Raw genomic sequence first — 24642 nt, 5'->3', positions numbered from 1 at the left:
CCACAGTAGCCACACTGTGTGAGGTATCCTCGGTGCCCTCAGGCAGATGATGAATAAAGAGCATGGGAGATAGATGATGGTCATAGAGAGAAGAATGGTGCTCAGGTATCAAAGAGAAGGAAATCTTGCCATTTGCAATGACGTGGATAGAACTAGAGAAATCATGTTAAGTGAAATAAGTCAGTCGGGAAAGAGAATGACTGTGGGGTGTCATTCATAGGTGGAATTAAAGAAGCAAAGCAGATGAACATCTGTGAAGGGAAGGAAAAACAAAGAAGATGAAAACAGATGCAGGAAATACAGACTCTTAATTATAGGAAACAAACTGAGGGTCGCTGGAGGGTAGGGGACGGGTGAGGGGATCACAGGGGACCGGCATGAAGGAGGGCACGTGATGTCACGAGCACTGCTGTTATCTCCAACTGGTGAATCCCTGAATTCTTCCTCTGAAAGTATAATACACTATCCGTTAGTTAATTGGGTTTAAATTAAATTAAGTTAAAAAAATCAGTGGTATCAGAGCACAATTCCGTCTAGAATCTCTGTTCTGCTCCTTCAGCTTATGCCGGGACCACCCCCCTTGAGTCTGGTTTGTTTAAGTAGGCTCCACGCCTCATCCATGGCCCAGCACACGGCTAGAACTCACGACCCCGAGATCAGGACGGGAGGTGAGGTCAGGTGTCGAATGCTTAACTGACAGCCAGCCGGGGGCGCGAGAACAACACTGTTATATCCTGTGTCTCTGTGACATCGTTTGAAATAGGAAAGTGCCATGTCCCTCTCTGGCCTGCTCCTCCAATACTGATTTGCTGTCCGGGATCATTTTGGGGGGCGGATGGATGTTATGGGTTATTTTTTTCCTATTTCTAAGATCTGCAACCATGATTTTGATTGGAATGACATTGAAACTGAGGGTGGCTTCAGGAACTGCGGACATTTTCACAAGATGAGGCTCCCACCCCCGAGCCCAGGAAGGCCTCCCAGAGCCTGGTATGGCTCAGTGCACAAGTCTTGTGCTCCTTTGTTTCTGTCTCATTATTTATTCTCTGTGATGTTCCTGAGAAGGGAGTCACGTCCTTCATTTCCTTCCTGAGTGCTCATTGTTGGGATACAGCAAGGTTATTCTGCTCTGTAGGGTCAGTTTGTGTCCCCTGACTTTACTGAACTCACTCCTTAGTTCTAACAGGCTTGATGGAGGCTCTCGACTTTCCTGTTTCTAGTACCACGTCTTCAGCATATAGGGACAGTGTGAGTTCCCCTTCCAGTTGTGGAACCTTTGCTGTTTACAGCTTAATGCCCTAGAAAGCCCCACAATAGAATAAAAACTGAGTCCAGGCAAAGGGCAGGAAGCCCCTATTAGAATGAGAACAGAGCTCAATGCCCTAGAAGGCCCCATATCAAAATGTAAACAGAACTTGAGGAATTGCTCCAGCCCTCCTGGAGGTCCCGAGACCAGCACTTAAAACTAAGCTAAAACCCACCTCGGGGTCCAAGTCCCTGCTCCACTATGTCGGGTGCACTTGGACACAAGCTCGAGGTTGTAAATAAACCCTTGTGTGTTTTCATTGGTGTCGGCTTCTTGGTGGTTTCTCGGATTCCCAATCTTGGGCAAAACAGTCTGAGAAAAAAAACAAAACCAATGAAGCTCAGACACAGGCAGAGTAAAAGCAAGGTTCTGAGAGAAGCAGTGGAGGCCCGGGGTGTTGGCAGGTCTTTTGTGTAGGCCCTTCCAGACTGGGGGGGGGGCGGGGAGGAGGGGCGTTGGGGGTGGGGGGTATGCTCAGCCCCAGAGCCAGAATACTCAGCGTCCCCACCCACATCCCGCCCATCAGGAGAGTCTCAGGGAGCAGCACAACGCCGCCCACTGGAGGCCAGAGGCGCTGACGCCCACCCAGCCTCTGACCCCACAGTTGCATCTCCCAGGTAGATGTGCACCTAAGAATCAGTGGCATGGCCCATCCCGAGACCCAGCACAGACCATTCACTGCCACCAAGTTGTCGGACCACAGAGGCTGCAGAGCTTCAGCGCTGCCTGGAAAGTAGGGTCTAGCTTCCTTTGTTCTTTGTGCTTTATTTTCATTTATTTTCTTTGATTCTTTTTTATTAATTGCCTTATTTTAATTTTTATGTATGTACCTTATATATTTATTATTATTTTTTTTTTATTTTATTTTATTTTTTTTATTGGTGTTCAATTTACTAACATACAGAATAACACCCAGTGCCCGTCACCCATTCACTCCCACCCCCCGCCCTCCTCCCCTTCTACCACCCCTAGTTCGTTTCCCAGAGTTAGCAGTCTTTACGTTCTGTCTCCCTTTCTGATATTTCCCACACATTTCTTCTCCCTTCCCTTATATTCCCTTTCACTATTATTTATATTCCCCAAATGAATGAGAACATATAATGTTTGTCCTTCTCCGACTGACTTACTTCACTCAGCATAATACCCTCCAGTTCCATCCACGTTGAAGCAAATGGTGGGTATTTGTCATTTCTAATAGCTGAGTAATATTCCATTGTATACATAAACCACATCTTCTTTATCCATTCATCTTTCGTTGGACACCGAGGCTCCTTCCACAGTTTGGCTATCGTGGCCATTGCTGCTAGAAACATCGGGGTGCAGGTGTCCCGGCGTTTCATTGCATCTGTATCTTTGGGGTAAATCCCCAACAGTGCAATTGCTGGGTCGTAGGGCAGGTATATTTTTAACTGTTTGAGGAACCTCCACACAGTTTTCCAGAGTGGCTGCACCAGTTCACATTCCCACCAACAGTGTATGAGGGTTCCCTTTTCTCCGCATCCTCTCCAACATTTGTTGTTTCCTGCCTTGTTAATTTTCCCCATTCTCACTGGTGTGAGGTGGTATCTCATTGTAGTTTTCATTTGTATTTCCCTGATGGCAAGTGATGCAGAGCATTTTCTCATATGCATGTTGGCCATGTCTATGTCTTCCTCTGTGAGATTTCTGTTCATGTCTTTTGCCCATTTCATGATTGGATTGTTTGTTTCTTTGGTGTTGAGTTTAATAAGTTCTTTATAGATCTTGGAAACTAGCCCTTTATCTGATATGTCATTTGCAAATATCTTCTCCCATTCTGTAGGTTGTCTTTGAGTTTTGTTGACTGTATCCTTTGCTGTGCAAAAGCTTCTTATCTTGATGAAGTCCCAATAGTTCATTTTTGCTTTTGTTTCTTTTGCCTTCGTGGATGTATCTTGCAAGAAGTTACTATGGCCGAGTTCAAAAAGGGTGTTGCCTGTGTTCTTCTCTAGGATTTTGATGGAATCTTGTCTCACATTTAGATCTTTCATCCATTTTGAGTTTATCTTTGTGTATGGTGAAAGAGAGTGGTCTAGTTTCATTCTTCTGAAGGTGGATGTCCAATTTTCCCAGCACCATTTATTGAAGAGACTGTCTTTCTTCCAATGGATAGTCTTTCCTCCTTTATCGAATATTAGTTGCCCATAAAGTTCAGGGTCCACTTCTGGATTCTCTATTCTGTTCCACTGATCTATGTGTCTGTTTTTGTGCCAGTACCACACTGTCTTGATGACCACAGCTTTGTAGTACAACCTGAAATCTGGCATTGTGATGCCCCCAGATATGGTTTTCTTTTTTAAAATTCCCCTGGCTATTCGGGGTCTTTTCTGATTCCACACAAATCTTAAAATAATTTGTTCTAACTCTCTGAAGAAAGTCCATGGTATTTTGATAGGGATTGCATTAAACGTGTATATTGCCCTGGGTAACATTGACATTTTCACAATATTAATTCTGCCAATCCATGAGCATGGAATATTTTTCCATCTCTTTGTGTCTTCCTCAATTTCTTTCAGAAGTGTTCTATAGTTTTGAGGGTATAGATCCTTTACATCTTTGGTTAGGTTTATTCCTAGGTATCTTATGCTTTTGGGTGCAATTGTAAATGGGATTGACTCCTTAATTTCTCTTTCTTCAGTCTCATTGTTAGTGTATAGAAATGCCACTGACTTCTGGGCATTGATTTTGTATCCTGCCACGCTACCGAATTGCTGTATGAGTTCTAGCAATCTTGGGGTGGAGACTTTTGGGTTTTCTATGTAGAGTATCATGTCATCGGCGAAGAGGGAGAGTTTGACTTCTTCTTTGCCAATTTGAATGCCTTTAATGTCTTTTTATTGTCTGATTGCTGAGGCTAGGACTTCCAGTACTATGTTGAATAGCAGTGGTGAGAGTGGACATCCCTGTCTTGTTCCTGATCTTAGGGGAAAGGCTCCCAGTGCTTCCCCATTGAGAATGATATTTGCTGTGGGCTTTTCATAGATGGCTTTTAAGATGTCGAGGAATGTTCCCTCTATCCCTACACTCTGAAGAGTTTTGATCAGGAATGGATGCTGTATTTTGTCAAATGCTTTCTCTGCATCCAATGAGAGGATCATATGGTTCTTGGTTTTTCTCTTGCTGATATGATGAATCACATTGATTGTTTTACGGGTGTTGAACCAGCCTTGTGTCCCAGGGATAAATCCTACTTGGTCATGGTGAATAATTTTCTTAATGTACTGTTGGATCCTATTGGCCAGTATCTTGTTGAGAATTTTTGCATCCATGTTCATCAGGGATATTGGTATGTAATTCTCCTTTTTGGCGGGGTCTTTGTCTGGTTTTGGAATTAAGGTGATGCTGGCTTCATAGAACGAATTTGGAAGTACTCCATCTCTTTCTATCTTTCCAAACAGCTTTAGGAGAATAGGTATGATTTCTTCTTTAAACGTTTGATAAAATTCTCCTGGGAAGCCATCTGGCCCTGGACTCTTGTGTCTTGGGAGGTTTTTGATGACTGCTTCAATTTCCTCCCTGGTTATTGGCCTGTTCAGGTTTTCTATTTCTTCCTGTTCCAGTTTTGGTAGTTTGTGGCTTTCCAGGAATGCGTCCATTTCTTCTAGATTGCCTAATTTATTGGCGTATAGCTGTTCATAATATGTTTTTAAAATCGTTTGTATTTCCTTGGTGTTGGTAGTGATCTCTCCTTTCCCATTCATGATTTTATTAATTTGAGTCTTCTCTCTCTTCTTTTTAATAAGGCTGGCTAATGGTTTATCTATCTTATTAATTCTTTCAAAGAACCAACTCCTGGTTCTGTTGATCTGTTCCACAGTTCTTCTGGTCTCGATTTCATTGAGTTCTGCTCGAATCTTTATTAGCTCCCTTCTTCTCTTGGGTGTAGGATCTATTTGCTGTTTTTTCTCTAGCTCCTTTATGTGTAAGGTTAGCTTTTGTATTTGAGTTCTTTCCAGTTTTTGAATGGATGCTTGTATTGCGATGTATTTCCCCCTTAGGACTGCTTTTGCTGCATCCCAAAGATTTTGAACGGTTGTATCTTCATTCTCATTAGTTTCCATGAATCTTTTTAATTCTTCCTTAATTTCCTGGTTGACCCTTTTATCTTTTAGGAGGATGGTCCTTAACCTCCATGTGTTTGAGGTCCTTCCAAACTTCTTGTTGTGATTTAGTTCTAATTTCAAGGCATTATGGTCTGAGAATATGCAGGGGACAATCCCAATCTTTTGGTATCGGTTCAGACCCGATTTGTGACCCAATATGTGGTCTATTCTGGAGAAAGTTCCATGTGCGCTTGAGAAGAATGTGTATTCAGTTGAGTTTGGATGTAAAGTTCTGTAGATATCTGTGAAATCCATCTGGTCCAGTGTATCATTTAAAGCTCTCGTTTCTTTGGAGATGTTTTGCTTAGAAGACCTATCGAGTATAGAAAGAGCTAGATTGAAGTCACCAAGTATAAGTGTATTATTATCTAAGTATTTCTTCACTTTGGTTATTAATTGATTTATATATTTGGCAGCTCCCACATTCGGGGCATATATATTGAGGATTGTTAAGTCCTCTTGTTGAATAGATCCTTTAAGTATGATATAGTGTCCCTCTTCATCTCTCACTACAGTCTTCGGGGTAAATTTTAGTTTATCTGATATAAGGATGGCTACCCCTGCTTTCTTTTGAGGACCATTCGAATGGTAAATGGTTCTCCAACCTTTTATTTTCAGGCTGTAGTTGTCCTTCTGTCTAAAATGAGTCTCTTGTAGACAGCAAATAGATGGGTCCTGCTTTTTTATCCAGTCTGAAACCCTGCGCCTTTTGATGGGGTCATTAAGCCCGTTCACATTCAGAGTTACTATTGAGAGATATGAGTTTAGTGTCATCATGATATCTATTCAGTCTTTGTTTTTGTGGACTGTTCCACTGAACTTCTTCTTAAAGGGGAATTTTAAGAGGCCCCCTTAAAATTTCTTGCAGAGCTGGTTTGGAGGTCACATATTCTTTTAGTTGCTGCCTCTCTTGGAAGCTCTTTATCTCTCCTTCCATTTTGAATGAGAGCCTTGCTGGATAAAGTATTCTTGGTTGCATGTTCTTCTCATTTAGGACCCTGAATATATCCTGCCAGCCCTTTCTGGCCTGCCAGGTCTCTGTGGAGAGGTCTGCTGTTACCCTAATACTCCTCCCCATAAAAGTCAGGGATTTCTTGTCTCTTGCTGCTTTAAGGATCTTCTCTTTATCTTTGGAATTTGCAAGCTTCACAATTAAATGTCGAGGTGTTGAACGGTTTTTATTGATTTTAGGGGGGGATCTCTCTATTTCCTGGATCTGAATGCCTGTTTCCCTTCCCAGATTAGGAAAGTTTTCAGCTAGAATTTGTTCAAATACATATTCTGGCCCTCTGTCCCTTTTGGCGCCCTCGGGAACCCCAATTAAACGTAGGTTTTTCTTCCTCAGGCTGTCGTTTATTTCCCTTAATCTATCTTCATGGTCTTTTAATTGTTTGTCTCTTTTTTCCTCAGTTTCCCTCTTTGCTGTCAACTTGTCTTCTAGGTCACTCACTCGTTCTTCCACCTCGTTCACCCTCGTCGTTAGGACTTCTAGTTTGGATTGCATCTCATTCAATTGATTTTTAATTTCTGCCTGATTAGCTCTAAATTCTGCAGTCATGAAGTCTCTTGAGTCCTTTATACTTTTTTCTAGAGCCACCAGTAGGTGTATAATAGTGCTTCTGAATTGGCTTTCTGACATTGAATTGTAATCCAGATTTTGTAACTCTGTGGGAGAGAGGACTGTTTCTGATTCTTTCTTTTGAGGTGAGGTTTTCCTTCTAGTCATTTTGCTCAGTGCAGAGTGGCCAAAAGCAAGTTGTATTGGGAAAAAGAGAAAAAGAGAGGAGAGAAAGAAGGAAAGAAAAGAGAAAGAGAAAAAAAAAGGGAAGAAAAAGAAAAAAAAAAGAAAAAAAAAGAAGAAAAAGAGAAAGAAAAAGAAAGGAGAAAAAAAGGGGGTGGGGGAAGGAAACAAATCAAAAAGCAAAACAAAACAAAAACAAAAACAAAAACAAACAAACAAAAAAAGAACCACCGGGGAGTATCTTCTGATTCTGTGTTCTTTAAGTCCCTTGGCTTCTCCTGGAAGTTGTCCGTCTAGCTGGTGTTCTGGGGGAGGGGCCTGTTGTGCTGATTTTCAGGTGTTAGCAGTTGGGGGAGCTGCTGTGCCCCTGCCTGGTGCAGGGCTCAGTGGGGGTTGTTTACCCCGTGAGGCCGCAGGAGGAACAGCCCCAGTGGCGGGGCAGCTCTGGAAACCTGGATTCAGCTCCGGCAGGAACTCCGTCTGCAGGCCCTGGAGGCTCCGGGGCGGGGCCGCTGATCTGCTCAGCTGGGGCAGGAGCGTCCTTGCTGTCCTGGGCCCTCCCGGCATCTGCCTGTCCCGTGGGGAGGCCGGATCCTGGGCTGTCTCCCGGCGCCCTGTGCTCTGGAGCCTGCGCTGTTGGATTCGCGCTCCCGGGCCACGCAGCCCCCTCCGCGGAGCCGCCCCCGAGCCCCTCCGAGCTGCTCCTGGAACCGCGCAGTCCCCTCTGCAGGGAGCCTCTTCCTCTGCCCGAGCCCCTCCGAGCTGCTCCCGGGGCCGCGCAGCCCCCTCCGCGGAGCCGCCCCCGAGCCCCTTCAGCTGCTCCGGGTCCCGCCGGTCCCGCCGTGCGCGCTGCAGCCCTTAGGGAGCTCGGCGCACTCTCCTGGGCGCGCAGTTGCTGTTACTGTCCCAGGGAGCCCGAGGGCATCCCCGCCCTCCTGGGTCCTGCTCCAACTCCCCGCGAGCCCCTTTCCTCCCGGGAAGGTCGGTGCAGCTCCTGCTCCTCCGGGACGGGGCTCTCCTGTCCTGGGGACACTCGCCCCGGCCTCAGCCCGGCTCCTCGCGGGGCCCCTCCCCCTTGGAGGCCTTTGTTCCTTTATTTCTTTTTCCCCGTCTTCCTACCTTGATAGATGCGCGAACTCTTCTCACTGTAGCATTCCACCTGGTCTCTCTTTAAATCTCAGGCCGAATTCATAGATTTTCAGGATAATTTGAAGGTTTTCTAGGTAGTTTGGTGGAGACAGGTGATTTGGAGACCCTACTCTTCCGCCATCTTGCTCCTCTAGGTCTATATTTATTATTTTTACTATCATGGTACTTTAATTGTGTTTCTTATTTTGGAATTTAGAATCTTTAACAAGCAGGCCAAAATAATCTGGTGTTTTTTATTTTTAGAGGGTAGTTGTTATTGTTTTTCTTGGTTTTCCTTTTTCTTCCTTCTTTCTTTTACGGAAAAAATAATGATATGGAGAAATTCAACTCCATAAAAAAACATGAGGTAGTACTCACAGCCAGGAAGTTCATCAATACACATATATGATGTCTAATTACAGTTTAAAACAATGATTATAAAGGTAGCAGCTGGGCTGGAAAAGAGCACAGAAGAAAACTAGAGAATTCCTACTGTAGAAATAAAAGAACTAAAATCTAGTCAGGCCAATGTTAAAAATGCTATAACTGAGATGCAGTCCCCAGTGGAAGCCTTCAAAACAAGAAAGGTTATGGACCACAGAGGCAGACATAGGGAACTCAGCCACTTATTAAAACAATAACATTCATATCATAGGAGACTCAGATGATGAAAAGAGAGAAAAGGTGGGCCTTGCTCAGCCATTAGAAAGGACAAATACCCACCATTTGATTCAATGTGGATGGAACAGGAAGGTATTATGCTGAGTGAAGTAAGTCAATCAGAGAAGGACAAACATTGTATGTTCTTATTCACTTGGGGAATATAAATAAGAATGAAAGGGAATACAAGGGAACGGAGAAGAAATGTGTGGAAAATATCAGAAATGGAGACAGAACATAAAGACTCCTAACTCAGGGAAATGAACTAGGGGTGATGGAAGGGGAGGAGGATGGGGGTGGGGGTGAATGGGTGACGTGTACTGAGGGGGACACTTGACGGAATGAGCACTGGGTGTTATTCTGTATGTGGGCAAATTGAACACCAATAAAAAGTAAATTTATTATTAGAAAGAAAGAAAGAAAAAGTGGCATCTGGTTGGCTCAGTCAGTTAAGCTTCTGCCTTAGGCTCAGATCATGATCCAGGTCCCAAGGCAGGCTCCCTGAAGCAGGGAACCTGCTTCTCCCTCTCCATCTGCCCCTCTCGCTAATGGTTTTTCTCTCCTCTCTCTCTCAAATAAATAAATAACATCCTGAAAAAGAAACAAACAGAAGGAAGAGAAATCTCCCATGTAGTAGAATTTCAAAGAAGTTGTCCAGACATTCCTCAAGTTGATTAGCATAGCCTCCCACTCTTATGTGTGGAATACACATAGTAACTTCCTTCTACAAAATATAATATGAAAATCTTAATATAAAAATAAAAATAAAAATAATAATAATAATAAAAATAAAATCACTTTACTATGGAGAAAGCTGACAAACACTACCTCAGCAAGATGATCAGATCAATACCAAGACTGATAAATCATGTTGATAATATCTATCCTTTATATGATACAATAAAAATGGCATTATATCTCTGTATATAATCCACAAAAACAGTTCAATGATGAGATAAACAACAGACATGTCCCAACTGAGGTAAATTTTACAAAATACTTTAATTCTCAAAGTGTTCCAGTTCAACGACAACAAGGAAAGGCTGAAAGACTGTCACAATCCAGAGGAGCCTAAGAAAACACGAGTACAAATGGAATGTGATATGAAGGATAGTAACTTAGCAAAATCTAAGGAAATCTGAATAACGTATGGTCTTTTGGTTAATGCGACTATTTTAATATTGATTCATTAGCTAATATTAGTACCGGACTAATATAACACCACAATCATATCCCTGCCCCACACCATCCACCACCACACCACCGGCCCCCAGCAAGGACCCAGTGTAGCTGCCCCCCTGTGGGACATGCTCAGCCTCCCCAGGGTTCTCTGGATACCCTGCTCCCATCAGCAGCCCGATTGTCCCATAGAGAACCCAGGGCTTGCAGGGAGGAGGGAAGGCAAGGTCCCTGAAATGGTGGGTGCAGGTGAGTGGTGCAGAGGACACATTGGGCCCTGCCTCCGCCCACTGTCCCTCCTGGAGTTCGGCACACCCTGCACAGGACACCAGCCCCTAACCCAAAGGGACCTGGGCTGACCTGGCCCCGTGCTCTGTGGGGGCTGAGGTGATTTGAGCCCCACCCAGCCCCAACACAAAGACTAATGGGATCCAGGACTCCATGGTCCTGACTAGCCCTGGATTCTGGCCCCAGGCTGAGTGAGCCCTCTCACAGCTTGACGTGGCCTCTTGGGCCCTGTGTGTGCCCCAAAGATCCAGGTCACTGACCTAGGGCAGGGTGGGGGATCCCGGGACAACCCAGGGTGGGGAGAGGATGGATAGGCCGGTTGGCCCCACCCGACCCCACACCAGGAGGCAGGCTCCAGGTATTGGGTATTGGGGCCCCAGAGGGCCCAAGGCCGGGGTCCAGCTGCCCTGTGGGTTCCAGTCAGGAGCCCATGAGCTGCAGGTCTAGGTCATCTCTGCTGTCCTCAAAACAGTCACTCAAGCTGAAATCTCAGGACACACGCCCCCACCCGGAGTCCCCACATGCTCCCACAATGTGGACTCTAACACCCGCCCCCCCACACTGTGTGATTCTTGCCCTCCCCTAAAGGACAGAAAAGTCTCCCTCCCCAGGGGAAGGCACACATTAGGCTCTGAGCCGGTTTGCTGTAAAAAGTCAATAAAGTTTTGTGGTGCGAAAATGCATAGCCAGACCATTTCTGTGTCTCCCAGAATTCTGCGTGGGGCGTGGAGAGATACCCAGAGAGGAGGAGGGGGCACCATCCAGGCCCCAAACAGCCCCTGCAGGGGCGCAGCCAGGTACACACAGCTGACGTCCCCACGTGCCTTCCAGGGGCGGCCAGATGCCAGGGTCAGGACCCACAGACTTTCCTGGGACTCAGGCTCTGCCCACTGGGCCAGGAGGGGCTGGGACAGAGTGACAGCCAGGGAGCTTCAGGTCACCAGGGTCTGTGCACAGCGACCTGGGAGGTCTGTGCTCCCTCTGTCCTGATGAACGAGGATGGCCGAGTTCCGGGGCACTTATTCCCCTCCCCGCAATCCCGTGCCTGTGTGCCTGGGGCACAGAGGGCCTGTGGGGTGGTCAGCGTGGCCCTGGAAGGGATGCCAGGACACCAGGCCCCGGTGTTGTGCACAAGATTGTAAATCAGGGGAACCACCAAGGAGCCCACACCGATGGAAACTCCCGAGGGTTTCTTTACACGCTGGAGCTTGGGTCTAATTGCACCCAACACAGCGGAGCAGGGACGTGGATCCCGAGACTAAGAGGCATAGCAGCTTTATAGGGGCCAGTGGCACATGGGATTCACAGAAAGTTGCACGATCATGCCGGTCCACAAGCTGGTGGCTGATTGAATTACACCTTACCCTATAGTATCCAATTGAGGTGGCCTATTACTTTGGTCAGAATCGTCGCACAGTTTTGGGGGACACAAAGCAGGGTTACATTGTTATAAGCCGATTTCCGATTAGGACACCCTAATGTGTCCTAATCGGAATCGCTGTGTGCCCAGTGGCCTGACTAGGGTGGGGCAGCACCTTAAGCAATAAGCAGGTCATGTGGGGGTCATAGGGGAGGTGGCGGGTGTAGCACAAAATGGAATCAGTTCTGCCCTGCTTGTCCAGGAGTAGGCGATTTTTGTTAAGTTTCCTGGGTCCCACACTTGCAGCTCATGCACCTCTGCTACCCTGACCAGGTGGCTCAGCCTGCACACCTTGTGGTACTGGATCTCTCACACCAGCGTGTGGAGGGCACCCTCCTTGCCCTAGTGAGTAGGGGCTGGGTGAGCATGGGGATCGCCACAAGGCCAGGCAGCACAGGGGACCGAGAACCCCAGCCCTCACCCCAACTCGACTCCCACACACAGGCAGCAACAGGGCTCTCTGCCATGGGCAGCTCCTCGGGATCTCCCCCAGGCAGCGCTGAGGTCTGGCTCCCTGATGGAGAGGCATCTGGGAGAAGAGAAGCAGCCTGTGCTCAGCAGGACCCCCTGCTGGACATGGGAATTTGGCCGAGTCGGAACTTCAAGCTCAGCTGACCCTCCAGAGGAAAGTCACTGCAGGAGCGAGCCCCGAGTAAGCAAGGAGAACCCAGCTATCTGCCCAGCGCCAGCACCAGAAATGATGTTGTGCCAACCATTTCGGCATTTGGGTGACCCAGCCAGAGGATCAGATACCTGCACGTGATATCTGCATGTGATAGACACACACACAACCCAAAACCAACAAAAGTCGGAATACCCTAATGTTGTCAAACAACAGCCGGATGGTTACATACACAACGCTGTGGTCCCCAATAGGATACAAGGAAGACGCTATAAACCATGACTGCAGAGGTACTGGAGGCACGGAGATGTGCCTGCTGGGTTTCAAAAAGGAGCACAGAGAGGTTGGAAGCATCCTACGGATGGGGTACCCCTCCTAGAAAAGGACACCAGGTCACTGTGAAGGCTACAGATGGTGAAATCTGTCCTCCTCTCTTTCAGCTTCTGGTTTTCCTCCTCTTTTGTTCTTCCTAATTCTAGCTTAGCCTCCATCCTGCATCCAAGACAATGACCAAAGAGGCTTCGTTATGACATTGCGTCCTAAAGGAGGCCGAGCTCTGGCTACCGGGTTCAGAAATGGTCATTGCCTAGGTGTATGCTGATCCCCGGAAGTCGTGGCTTCACGGCTCTTCTCTCCCTGCAGAACGAGGGGAACCACAGGTCTTACAATGAAAGACGCCCACTTACACTGAGGCAGGACTATCCCTTGTGGAGGACGTCATCTGGGCTAAGTAGTACAAGCAGGGCGATCAAGAATACTTCGCAGGTGAGACATAAGCAAACACTTACCTTTGATGTCATGCTTTATTTGTTCATCCATTTATTATTTGTTAAATATTTTCATTTCATGTCCTCTCTATACCCAACATGGAGTTCAAACTGACAACCCTGAGATCAAGATCCCCCAACCAGGCCAGCCAGGTACCCCACTGCCATGTTTCATAACTCTTTGCTTCCTTGCCTATCTCTGCATTGAACTGGAACATTAAGTCCTGGACGGGAAGCTTTAGTTACCTCCGAATCCTAGAACGTTCTCACTGTATCCCATTCCTAGTTTAACATTTACCATTGAATAGCACTTTAAATAAATAGTAAAATAACTACTACAGTAAAGGAAATTATCAACTTTTCACGTGTGTGGGCCCTGCTCCCTGGGCTCCCAGGGAAGCTATGGTTTCTTTCACATTGATCAGGTCCAAATGACTCCACCACACCTCAAAGCGTGGGCTCAGTTTCTGCCCTGACACATGCAAGACCCCTGCTTCAATTAACATGTATCAATCAATCAAAGAGAGACTGACCAGCTCAGTGTGGTTCGTAAGAACATGGGACTCTTGTTCTTGGGGTAGCAAGTTCAAGCCCCATGTTGGCTGTAGAGATTACAGAAAAATAAAATCTTAAAAAAATCAATCAGTTGATCTTGGAGAGACATAGCCCCGGATCCCACAAGGGCAGAGAGCCAACTGACGAATCTACTCACAATATTATAAGCAGCAGTGCACAAAAATTGAACTTTCAGAAGTCTCCTAGAGTGGGGGACACACCAGCCTTAAGGTGTTCAGGTGGAGAAGTGGGGGGCAGTCCCTGGAGCAAAAGGGCGGGTTCAGGATCCCAGGGACACACTCCTATGGTGGCCCCAGGGCTCCCTGCCCAGGATGGCAGCTGGTGACTGGCCGGTGTCTGTGTCCCTGACGCCGGCTCCTCCTCCCCGGTTTTCCCACAGGAAATGAAGGAGGAGGCCTCGTCTCCTCCAGGGACATCACGCAGATAGACCTGGACATCAACAAGATGTTTGGCAGCCAAATCAAGTTTTGGGACTGCTAGAGGGCGGGGAGAGGCTGTTGAGTCAGGGGGCTTCGAGGTCCTGGGGGATGTCCAGGGGCTTCTGGGTAAGGAACACTGGGCTTAAGAGGCCAGGGGAAGCAACAGCAGCCAGCAACACACCACTGTATGGTTGGGTGCAGGGGATGACACCCGTGCCCCAACCCCCGGGGCTTCGGGGGTTGAGGGGGTCACTAGGTCAGTGTCTCTAGGGGTTTCCATTGGAGCTGAACCACACAGGGGCTAGGGACGGCCCCTTGAGAAGCAGGGGGCTGCGGTGGGGTCCGTGGAGGGCAGTAACCGGACCTGCGGGCCAGGCAGCATGGCCGTGGCTGGAGCAGGACACACATCGTTCCCATGAGGGTCAGACGGGTCAGGTGACATCCACACTTGGTGTTTTATATATATCTAAATTCTATGCATTTAATTTGAGACAATTTGCAATTTGTAAACATATATAGTATGATGACCCCCAGATAATGCCCCCGGTCCAGCCAGCGCCCTGCACTGACCACACGGGGCCCCAGGGGCAGGTGTCACAGCAAACCCCAGACTGGGATCGCCTTTATCTGTAGACGTATCCATGTGCGTCTGAGAGAAAGTGGATGCCCTGTATCGGCAGGCCCCCCATGTCATCCCCTCTTTCCCCACCCCCACACCATCCCCCTTCATCATCATCCCCAATAGCATCCCACCTATATCATCTCCCTCACAACGACACAGCCCCACACAATCCCCACCCACACTATTCCCGCCACCATCCTCCCTAAACCATCCCCCACACTCCACCACCATCATGCCCCTGCCCCCACAACATCCACCCCCACAGCTTCTGTCCCCAGCAAGGACCCTGGGCAGCTGCCCCCTGTGGGACATACTCAGCCTCACCGGTGTTCTCTGGATACCCTGCTCCCATTAGAAGACCGGGTTTCCCATAGAGTACCCAGGGGTTGCAGGAAGGAGGGAAGGCAGGGAGCCCCAGACAGGGTGGGTGCAGGTGAGTGGTGCAGAGGACCCACTGTGCCCTGCCTCCACCCACTGTCCCTCCTGGAGGGCGGCACACCCTGCATAGGACACCAGCCCCTAACCCAGAGGGACATGGGCTGGCCTGGCCCCAGGCTCTGTGGGGTTGGGGTGATTTGAGCCCCCCCAGGCCCGACACAAAGACTAATGGGATCCAGCCCCCCATGACCCTGGCCAGTCCTGGATTCTGGCCCCAGGCTGAGAGAGCCCTCCCACAGCTGGATGTGCCCCACAGATACAGGTCGCTGAACTAGGGCAGCCCTAGGAATCCCGGGACACCCAATGTTGGGGAGAGAAGAGGTAGGCCGGTGGGCCCCACCCGCACCCACACTAGGAGACAGGCTCCACCAGGTTCTGGGGCCCCAGGGCCCCGAGACCGGGGTCCAGCTACCCTGCAGGGAACAGTGCAGGAGCCCATGAGCTCAGGTCCAGCTCAGCTCTGCTGCCCTCAGAACCGTCTCTCTTGCTGAAACCTCAGGACACGTCCCCACCCGGAGTCCAAACATGCTCCCAGGTTGGGGACTCCAGCACCCGTCCCCACCCCACATGTGATTCTTGCCCTCCCCTAAAGGACAGAAAGGTCTCCCTCCCCAGGGGAAAGCACGTGCCCTCGGCTCTGAGCCCCATTGCTGTAGATCGTCAATAAAGTGTTGTGGTGCGAAAATGCACAGCCAGCCCATTTATGTGTATCCCAGAACTCTGAGCAGAGGGTGTGGAGAGACCCCGAGAGAGGAGGAGGGGCTACATCCATGCCCCAAACAGCCCCTACAGTGGCGCTGCCAGTCACACCCAGCTGACATCCTCACATGCCTTCCAGGGGCTGCCAGACGCCAGGGTCAGGCACCATAGACTTTACTGGGACTCAGCCTGTGCCCAGCAGGCCAGGAGGGGCTGGGACAGAGTGACAGCCAGGGAGCCTCAGGGCACCAGTGTCTGTGGAAGAGACCTGGGTGGTCTGTGCTCTCTCTGTCCAGGGGGCCAGGGCTGGCTGGGTTCCGGGGCACTTCCTCCCCTCCCCGTATCCCCGTGCCTGTGTGCCTGGGGCACAGAGGGCCTGCGGGGCGGTAGCGTGGCCCTGGAAGGGATGTCAGGACAACAGGCCCTTGTGTTGTGCCCAAGATTGCTAATCCGAGAAACCACCAAGGAGCCCACACCGATGCAAACTCCCGAGGGTTTCTTTACAAGCTGGAGCTTGGGTCCAAGTGCACCGGACACAGAGGTGTAGGGATTTGGACCCCGAGACTAAGAGATGTAGCAGCTTTATAGGAGCCAGTGGCACATGGGAATGCTGAAAGATGCGTAGTCATGTTTGTCCACACGCAGGTGGCTGGTTGAATTACACTTTACCCTATAGTATCGACTTGAACTGGCCTATTACTTTGGTCAGAATTGGGCGCAGCTTTGTGTGGCACAATGCAGGGTTACAATTGTGATGACCCGATTTCAGATTAGGGTGTGCCCAGCGGCTTGAGTCGGGTGGGGCAGCGCCTTAAGCCATAAGCAGGTCACGTGGGGTCATAGGGGAGATGGCTGGTGGAGCACAAAATGGAATCAGTCCTGCTCTGCTTGTCCAGGGGTAAGGGATTTTTGTTAAATTTACTGGGTCCCACACTGCAGCTCACGCACGTGGGCCACCCTCACAAGGTGTACTCGGCGTGCACACCTTGTGGTGCTAGATCTCTCACACCAGCATGTGGAGGGCACCCTCCTCGCCTTAGTGAATAGGGGCTGGGTGAGCATGGGGCTCAGCCTGAAGGCCAGGCAGCACAGGGGACCAAAGAACCCCAGCCCCGTCCCCACCCAGACTCCCAAACACAGGCAGTCCCAGGGCTCCCCAGCCATGGGCAGCTGGCTCCTCAGGAGCTCCCACCAGGATGGCCCCGAGGTCTAGCTCCCTGCTGGAGAGGCATCAGGGAGAAGATAAGCAGCCAGCGCATGGCAGGACCCACTTCCGCACATGGGAATATGGCCAAGCCGGACCTTCCAGCTCAGCCTACCCTGCAGCGGAAAATCACTGCACGCGCGAGCCGTTGGTCTGCCATGAGAGCCTAGCTAGCTGCCCAGCGCCAGCACCAGAAATGATGTTGTGCCAACCATTTCGGCATTTGGGTGAGCCAGCCAGAGGATCCAATAGCTGCACGTGATAGCTACATGTGATAGACACACACACACCACAAAACCAACAAAAGTTGGAATCCACCCAATGTTGTCTAACAGCAGCCGGATGGTTACATACACGACGCTGTGGTCCCCAATATGATACATGAAAGACGCAATAAACCATGACTGCAGAGGTGCTAGAGGCACAGAGATGTGCCTGCTGGGTTCCAACAAGGAGCACAGAGGGGCAGGAAGCATCCTACGGAGGGGAGGCCCCTCCTTGGAAAGGACATCATGTCCCTGTGAAGGCTACGGACGGTGAAATCTGTCCTCCGCTCTTTCAGCTTCTGGTTTACCTCCTACATGCCATTTTCCTCAATCATAAGACCAAAAATTTATTTTATGTTTTTAAATTTCTTTTATTGGAGTCCAATTTGTATGAATTCTTGCTTCAGCAAGGGTGTCATTCAGGAGGAGAGGAGAGATAATGATTTTCTCAGACAGGCAAAATATAAAGGAGTTCATGACCATTTAACCAGTCCAGTAAGGAATTTTAAGAGGGACTCTTCTAGTGGGGGAAAAAAAGAGACCAAAAACAACAACTCTAGAAAGGCCCAGAGTACGTCACCAGAAACACCAACTCTTCCGGTAACACAAAATCACAAAGTTCATATCTTTGAATAATCACTCTGAATGCTGATAGACTAAGTAATCCATTCAAAAGATATAGGGTATCAGAGTGGCTTAAAAAACAGGATCTGGGATGCCTGGGTGGCTCAAGGTGTTGAGCATCTGCCTTTGACTCAGGGTGTGATCCTGGAGTCTGGGATCGAGTCCCATATGGGGCTCCTGGTGGGGAGTCTGCTTCTCTTTCTCCCTAATTTTCGGCCTCTCTCTCTCTCTCTCTCATAAATAAAATCGTTATTAAAAAAACAAGATCCATCTGTATGCTGCCTACAAGATGCTCACCTTAGACCTAGACACACCAGCAGATTGATAGTCAGGGGAGGGAAAATCATCTACCACGCTAATGGATATCAAACGAAAGCTGGAGGACCCATACTTATATCAGACAAAAGAGATTTGAAACCAAACCCTGGGGGACACCTGGTGGCTCAGTTGTTGAGCATCTGCCTTCGGCTCAGGGTGTGATCCTGGGATCCCAGGATCGAGTCCCACATCGGACTCCCTTAGGGGAGCCTGCCTCTCCCTCTGCCTATGTTTCTGCCTCTGCTTCTCTGTGTATCTCTAATGAAAAAATAAATAAAATATTTAAATCTCAAAAAGGAAGAACAAATACTGTAAGAAGAGATGAAGAAGAACATTATTTCATAATTAAAAAGACACTCTATCAAGATCAAACAACTAAATATTTATGCTGCCAACATGAGAGTACCTAAATATAGAAACCAATTAACAACAAACGTACAGGAAATCACTGGTAATAATACACTGACAGGGGATTTCAACACCCACTTATGGCAATGGACCAATCATCTAGCAGAATCAACAAGTGAACAATAGCCTTGACACACTGGACCACAGGAACTCAACAGATATAGTCAGAATATTCGATCAGAAAGCAGAATACACATTCCTTTCAACTGCACATGGGACATTCTCCAGAACAGATAATATCAAGGCCCACAAAACAGCTCTCAACAGGTACAACAGTAACAAGAAGGTTGATATCACACCCTGTACATTTTTGGACCACAACGCTATGAAACTTGAAGTCGACAGTAAGAAAAAATTTGGACAGACCAAAAATATGTTGAGTTTATGATCATCCTATTAGAGAATGAATGGAGCAACCAGGAAATTAAAGAGGAAATATAAAACAAACGAAAATTAAAACATGTTTCTCCAAACCTCTGGGATGTAGCAAAGGCAGTCCTAAGAGGGAAGTACATAGCAATACAGGCCTACCTCAAGAAACAAGAAGTCTCCAATACACATCGTAACCCTACACCTGAAGGAGCTGAAAAAGAAATAGCAAACATAGCCTAAAGCCTACAGAAGAAGGGAAAAAATAAAAAGAGAGCAGAAATAAACAATATAGGAAAAACAAAACAGTAGAATGGAAAAACAAAACTGAGAGCTGGTTCTTTAAAATAATTAATAAAATGGATCAAGCCCTAGCAAGCCTTATCAACGAGAAAAGAGAAAAGACCTAAATAAATAAAATCACAAATGAGAGAAGAGAGATCACAATCAACACCAGAAAAATAAGACAATTATAAGGGAATACTATGAAAGATTATACGCAAACAAACTGGGAGACCTGAAAGAAATGGACAAATCCCTAGAAATGAGCAAATGAGCAGAACTGAAATAGGAAGAAATAGAAAGTGTGAACAGACCCATAACTAGCAAAGGAATTGAATCAGCAAGGCACCTGGGTGCCTCAGTGGTTGAGCATGTGCTTTGGCTCAGGTCATGATTCCGGGGTCCTGGGGGATCAAGTCCCACATCAGGCTCCCCACATGGAGCCTCATTTTCCCTCTGCCTATAACTCTGCCTCTCTGTGTCTCGCATGAATACATAAATAAAATCTTTAAAAAAGAGAACAAATACAAAGATGTGAAAGGACCTAAATAAAATCACAAATGAGAAAAGAGAAATAACAACCAACACTAGAGAAATACAAACGATTATAAGAGAACATTATGAAAAATTATATGCCAGGAACCTAGAACCTGGAAGAAATAGATCAATTCCTGGAAATATATAACATAGCAAAAATGAAAAAGGAAGAAATAAGAAACTTGAACAGACAGATAACCAGCAAAGAAATTGAATCTGCAATCAAGAATCTCCCAACAGGAGATGCTTAGATCAATAGAACAGAATGGAAAGCCGAAACAAGATACAAACCTGTAACTCTATGATCCATTAATCGACAACAAGGCAGCAAGGAATATCCAATGGCACAAAGACAGTCTCTTCAACAAACCCTAACCCTGACCCCAGGATAAGAACAAATGGTGTTGGGAAAACCAGGCAGCCAAATGCAGAAGAATGAAACTGGACCACTTTCTTACTCCATATATATAAAAAATAAATTCAAAATGGATGAAAGACCTAACTGTGAGACCTGAAACCATACAAAGAAGAAAAGATAGGCAGCAAAGTCTTTGACATTGGCCATTGGATGTTCTTTCTAGATATGCCTCTGAGGTGAGGGAAACAAAAGCAAAAATCCTATTGGGACTTTAAGAAATTCAAAAGCTTCCACAAAGTGAAGGAAACAACCAAAGCTAAAAGGCAACATACAAAATGAAAGGAGATATTGGTAAACAACACATCCACTAAAGAGTTAGTATGCAAAACACATAAAGCAAATATAAATCTCAAGATCCTAAAAACAAATTATGCAACTGGAGATGGGCAGAAAAATGAATGGACTTTCTCTCTGAAAGACTGCCAGATGGCGACCAGACACAAGGAAAGACACTAAGCATCACCCATCATCAAGGAAATGCAAATCAAAACCACAATGATAGTTCACCTGACAGCCGTCATAATGGCTAATATTAACAACACAAGAAAAAACAAGTTTTAGTGAGGCTATGGAGAAGGGGTCGCTCCCTTACACTCCTGGTGGGCATGCGAACAGATGTAGTCACTGTGGAAAACAGTGTGGAGGGTCCTCTAGTAGTTAAAAATAGGTGATCCCTGGGTGGTGCAGTGGTTTGGTGCCTGTCTTTGGCCCAGGGCATGATCCTGGAGACCGGGGATCGAATCCCACATTGGGCTCCCGGTGCATGGAGCCTGCTTCTCCCTCTGCCTGTGTCTCTGCCTCTCTCTCTGTGACTATCATAAAAAAATTTTAAAAAAAGTTAAAAATAGAGCTAACCTACGATTCCAAATTTGCAGAGCTAGGTATTTACCCTGAGGACACAAAAGTACTTTAGTAGATTCGAGGGGGACACGCAGCCCAGTGTTTCTAGCAGCGTTATCAACAACAGCCAAACTGTGGATACAGCCCTACGTCCATCGGCAGATGAACGGGCAGAGACAGTGTGGTAAATATACACACTGCGACATCACTCGGTCATCAGAAGGGATGAAATGAAGCCATTTACAATGATGTGGAAGGAGTGGAAAGGATTTATGCTAAATGAACTCAGTCAGAGAAAGACAGATACCAAATACCATACAATTGCATTCACAGGTGAATTTTAAGAAACCAAACAAACTGGCAAAGGGGCTCAGGGGGGATGAGAGAAGCAAGCCAAGATACCCACTCTTAACCACAGAGAATAAACTAATAAATACCAGAGGAAGGTGAGGGGATTGGGAATCAAGGGATGGGGACAGTGGAGGGCACCTGTGACCAGTACCAGGCGTTGTATCCAAGTGTTGAATCACTAAGTGGTAAACCTGAAACTATATCATACTGTGTTTACAAACAGGAATTCAAGTAAAACTTTAAAATAATAATTGGTAGTATTGATGAAACATGTGCGCACTAGAGAAAAAATCAGAAAGGCAACTAAAAATCCAAATAAAGAGTATTTAGAGCCACAAATCCCCTCCTTAGCTCAGCTTGGAAGAAGTCTGTAATGTCTATTCTGACCCCATCAGAAGCCTGGATTTTGAGTCTCTGGGGAGGCCACTAATTTGGTGGAGTCAGGCTATCTTTGAACCCAAAACCTAAATAGAGTGCATAAAACTCAACGACCCAAGATACTAGGAGTCCCAGTGCAGGCACATGCCAGGACCCAAACTCTAACCATACACAGACATAACCCTAACCCTACACTTAATCCTAATGTTAAACTAACCCTTAAACAAGACCCATCACTAATCGACAACCAAACACAAACCCCAAGACCAAAACACATTCAGTGAACCTTCCTGCCAACCCTCACCCTAACTCCTAAAACTATTCGAAACCCTTATCCCTGACCCCTGTCTTAAATCTAACCCTAACCTCAACTTAATGTACTCAAATCCTATTCCTAACCTTAACCTGTACCCTAACCCTAACCCTCTAATACTAATCCTATCTCATACCCCAAATGGTACTCTAATTTGTACCCTAAAACTAACTCCTAAACCACTCCCTAAACCTATCTCTTACCCTTTTAAAAAACCGTAACCTGACCCTGACCTGACCCTAATCCCTAACTAAACACTAACCCTAACCCTAGCCCTAACCCCTATCCTAAACCTAATCCTCGCCCTAACCCTAAACATAGCCATAACTTTTACCCTAACCCCTAACACTTACCCCTAACCCTAACTCACACCCTAACCCCTAACCCTAAATGCAAACCTAAGCCCAACCCTAACTGTAACCATAACCCTAACCCCACCTCCAAACCTCCTGTCCTAATCCCTGAAGCCTAAACCCTAAACCTAACTGTAAATCCTGTCACTAACCCTAACCCCTTTCCCTAATCCCTAACCCCCATCTTAACTCCTAACCACTGACTCTTAACCTTATCCCTCACCCTAACCTGTATTCCGTAACCATAAGCTTAATCACAAACACCTAACATCTAACCTAAGCCTAACCACCAACTGCCTCCCCTCCCCTGACCCTACCATTCATTCTACCCATTCACTTACCCTGTGGTTCTGAGTAGTCCCTTCTGATGTGGACGTGACCCCCAACAGCGCCTCCAGAGTCCTCCAGGGGGTCCTGAGGAAGCAGGGCTCCTGTGAGTGCGGACGTGGCCCCAATTGTTCCTGAGTCATAGTCAGAGGGTCCTGAGGACGCTGGGTCTCCTGTCACTGTGGACTATGCCTCACATCGTCTGGAAGCCTCACAGCAGGTCCTCAGGTGGCCCGGGGCTCCTGTCAGCCTGGACATGGCCACACGTCCCCCAGAAAACTCACCACACGTCCTGAGGAGCTGTGGGCTCCTGTCAGCATAGACGCAGCCCCATATTTCCCGAAGCCAAAGTGCATGTCCTGAGGAGGACGGGGGTCCTGTCAGTGTTGAGGTGGCCCAACATTTTCCTCAAGCCTCACCATAAGACCTGAGGATGCTGGGGGCTCCTGTCAGCATAGATGTGGCCCCAAATCTTCTCAAACCTTCACAGTGGGTCCTGAGGAGGCTGGAGACTCCTGTCAGTGTGGATGCGGCACCCACATTTTTCTTAGGCCTCACCACAGGCCCTGACAAGCCTGGGGTCTTCTGTCCGCATGGATGCATCCCATATTTCCCCAAGTCAACACCAGGGGTCCTAAGGATTCAGCATCCTGTTGTGTCGATGTGACACAACGTCCTCCCGAAGCATCACCGAGGGTTCTGAGGAGGCCGGGGCTCCTGCCACCATTAATGCGGCCCGCAGCTTCCAGAAGCCTCAACTTATGTCCTGAGGTGGCCCAGGGGCTCCTGTCAGCGTGGATGCGGGCCCACATCTTCCTGAAGCCGCCCCGTGGGTCCTGAGGAGGCCCAGGGTCTCCTTTCAGCATGGATGCGAGCCCACAATTTCCTGAAGCTGCGGCTCATCAGCGTGGACGTGTCCCCACGTCCTCCTCAGGCCTCCCCAGCACAGGCTGGCTCCTGTTAGTGCAGGCAGAGGAGGCCTACTGCACATTCATGCCCGCTGGGTGGGGCCTGGGCTCGGGTGCCCCCTGCAGGACGCTCAGGCGCTGCAGGAGGCTGTGCAGAAGGCAGTGGCGCTCCAGGGGCCACACCTGCCTCCTTCCAGGCTCCTGCTGTGGCCTGTTAGCTTTGGAAACGTCTCACTGAAACGGAGCCCAACACCTGGCTTCCCCAGAAATACTTAAGGACAAGGAATTGGAGCCCACAGGACGCGAAATGAAATGTGGACCAGAGTTTTACCACGTCCCGCAAAACCCACTCAACCCTCTTCCACTGTGGGCGGGATTGCGGGCTGGTGCAGCCACCCTGGAAACAGTGTGGAGGCTCTGCAGGGCGACTCTATTTGTAACATCCTGTGAACAGCAGGTGAACGGCCTGATTTCACTCCGAAGATACAGATGCAGTGAGACTTGGGACACCTGCACCCCAATGTATACAGCAGCCGGGTCCACAGTAGCCACACTGTGGGAGGAGCCTCGGTGACCTGTGGCAGATGATGGATAAAAAGGATGGGAGATAGATGATGGTCATAGAGAGAGGAATGGAACTCAGCTATCAAAGAGAAGGAAATATTGCCATTTGCAATGACGTGGATAGAACTAGAGGGATCATGTTAAATGAAATAAGTCAGTCAGGAAAGAGAATGACCGTGTGGTGTCATTCATAGGT

At 47.8% G+C, this 24642-nt stretch overlaps 1 protein-coding gene across 14 annotated transcripts in view; it reads right to left on the bottom strand.

The window, feature by feature from the left end:
• Positions 1–24642, bottom strand: part of LOC119878447 — a 94361-nt gene that overhangs the window by 14383 nt on the left and 55336 nt on the right. For 8 of the 14 annotated variants that reach the window (XR_005386915.1, XR_005386914.1, XR_005386912.1 and 5 more), the window contains one exon: positions 23068–24457. The exons of 1 other annotated variant lie outside the window; for it this stretch is intronic. Coding sequence is in view for 1 of the 13 variants with exons in the window: in XM_038589079.1 (XP_038445007.1) it covers positions 22989–23061 (73 nt within the window). In the remaining 12 variants the exon portion in view is untranslated. 5 more of the 14 variants (XR_005386916.1, XR_005386913.1, XR_005386922.1 and 2 more) reach the window with 4 other exon arrangements.

This window comes from Canis lupus, unplaced genomic scaffold (genome assembly GCF_011100685.1).
Source record: "Canis lupus familiaris isolate Mischka breed German Shepherd unplaced genomic scaffold, alternate assembly UU_Cfam_GSD_1.0 chrUn_S1632H1823, whole genome shotgun sequence".
Lineage (NCBI taxonomy): Eukaryota > Metazoa > Chordata > Mammalia > Carnivora > Canidae > Canis > Canis lupus.
The sequence above is the reverse complement of the archived record's forward strand: the minus strand, read 5'-3'. Positions and strand labels throughout refer to the sequence as shown.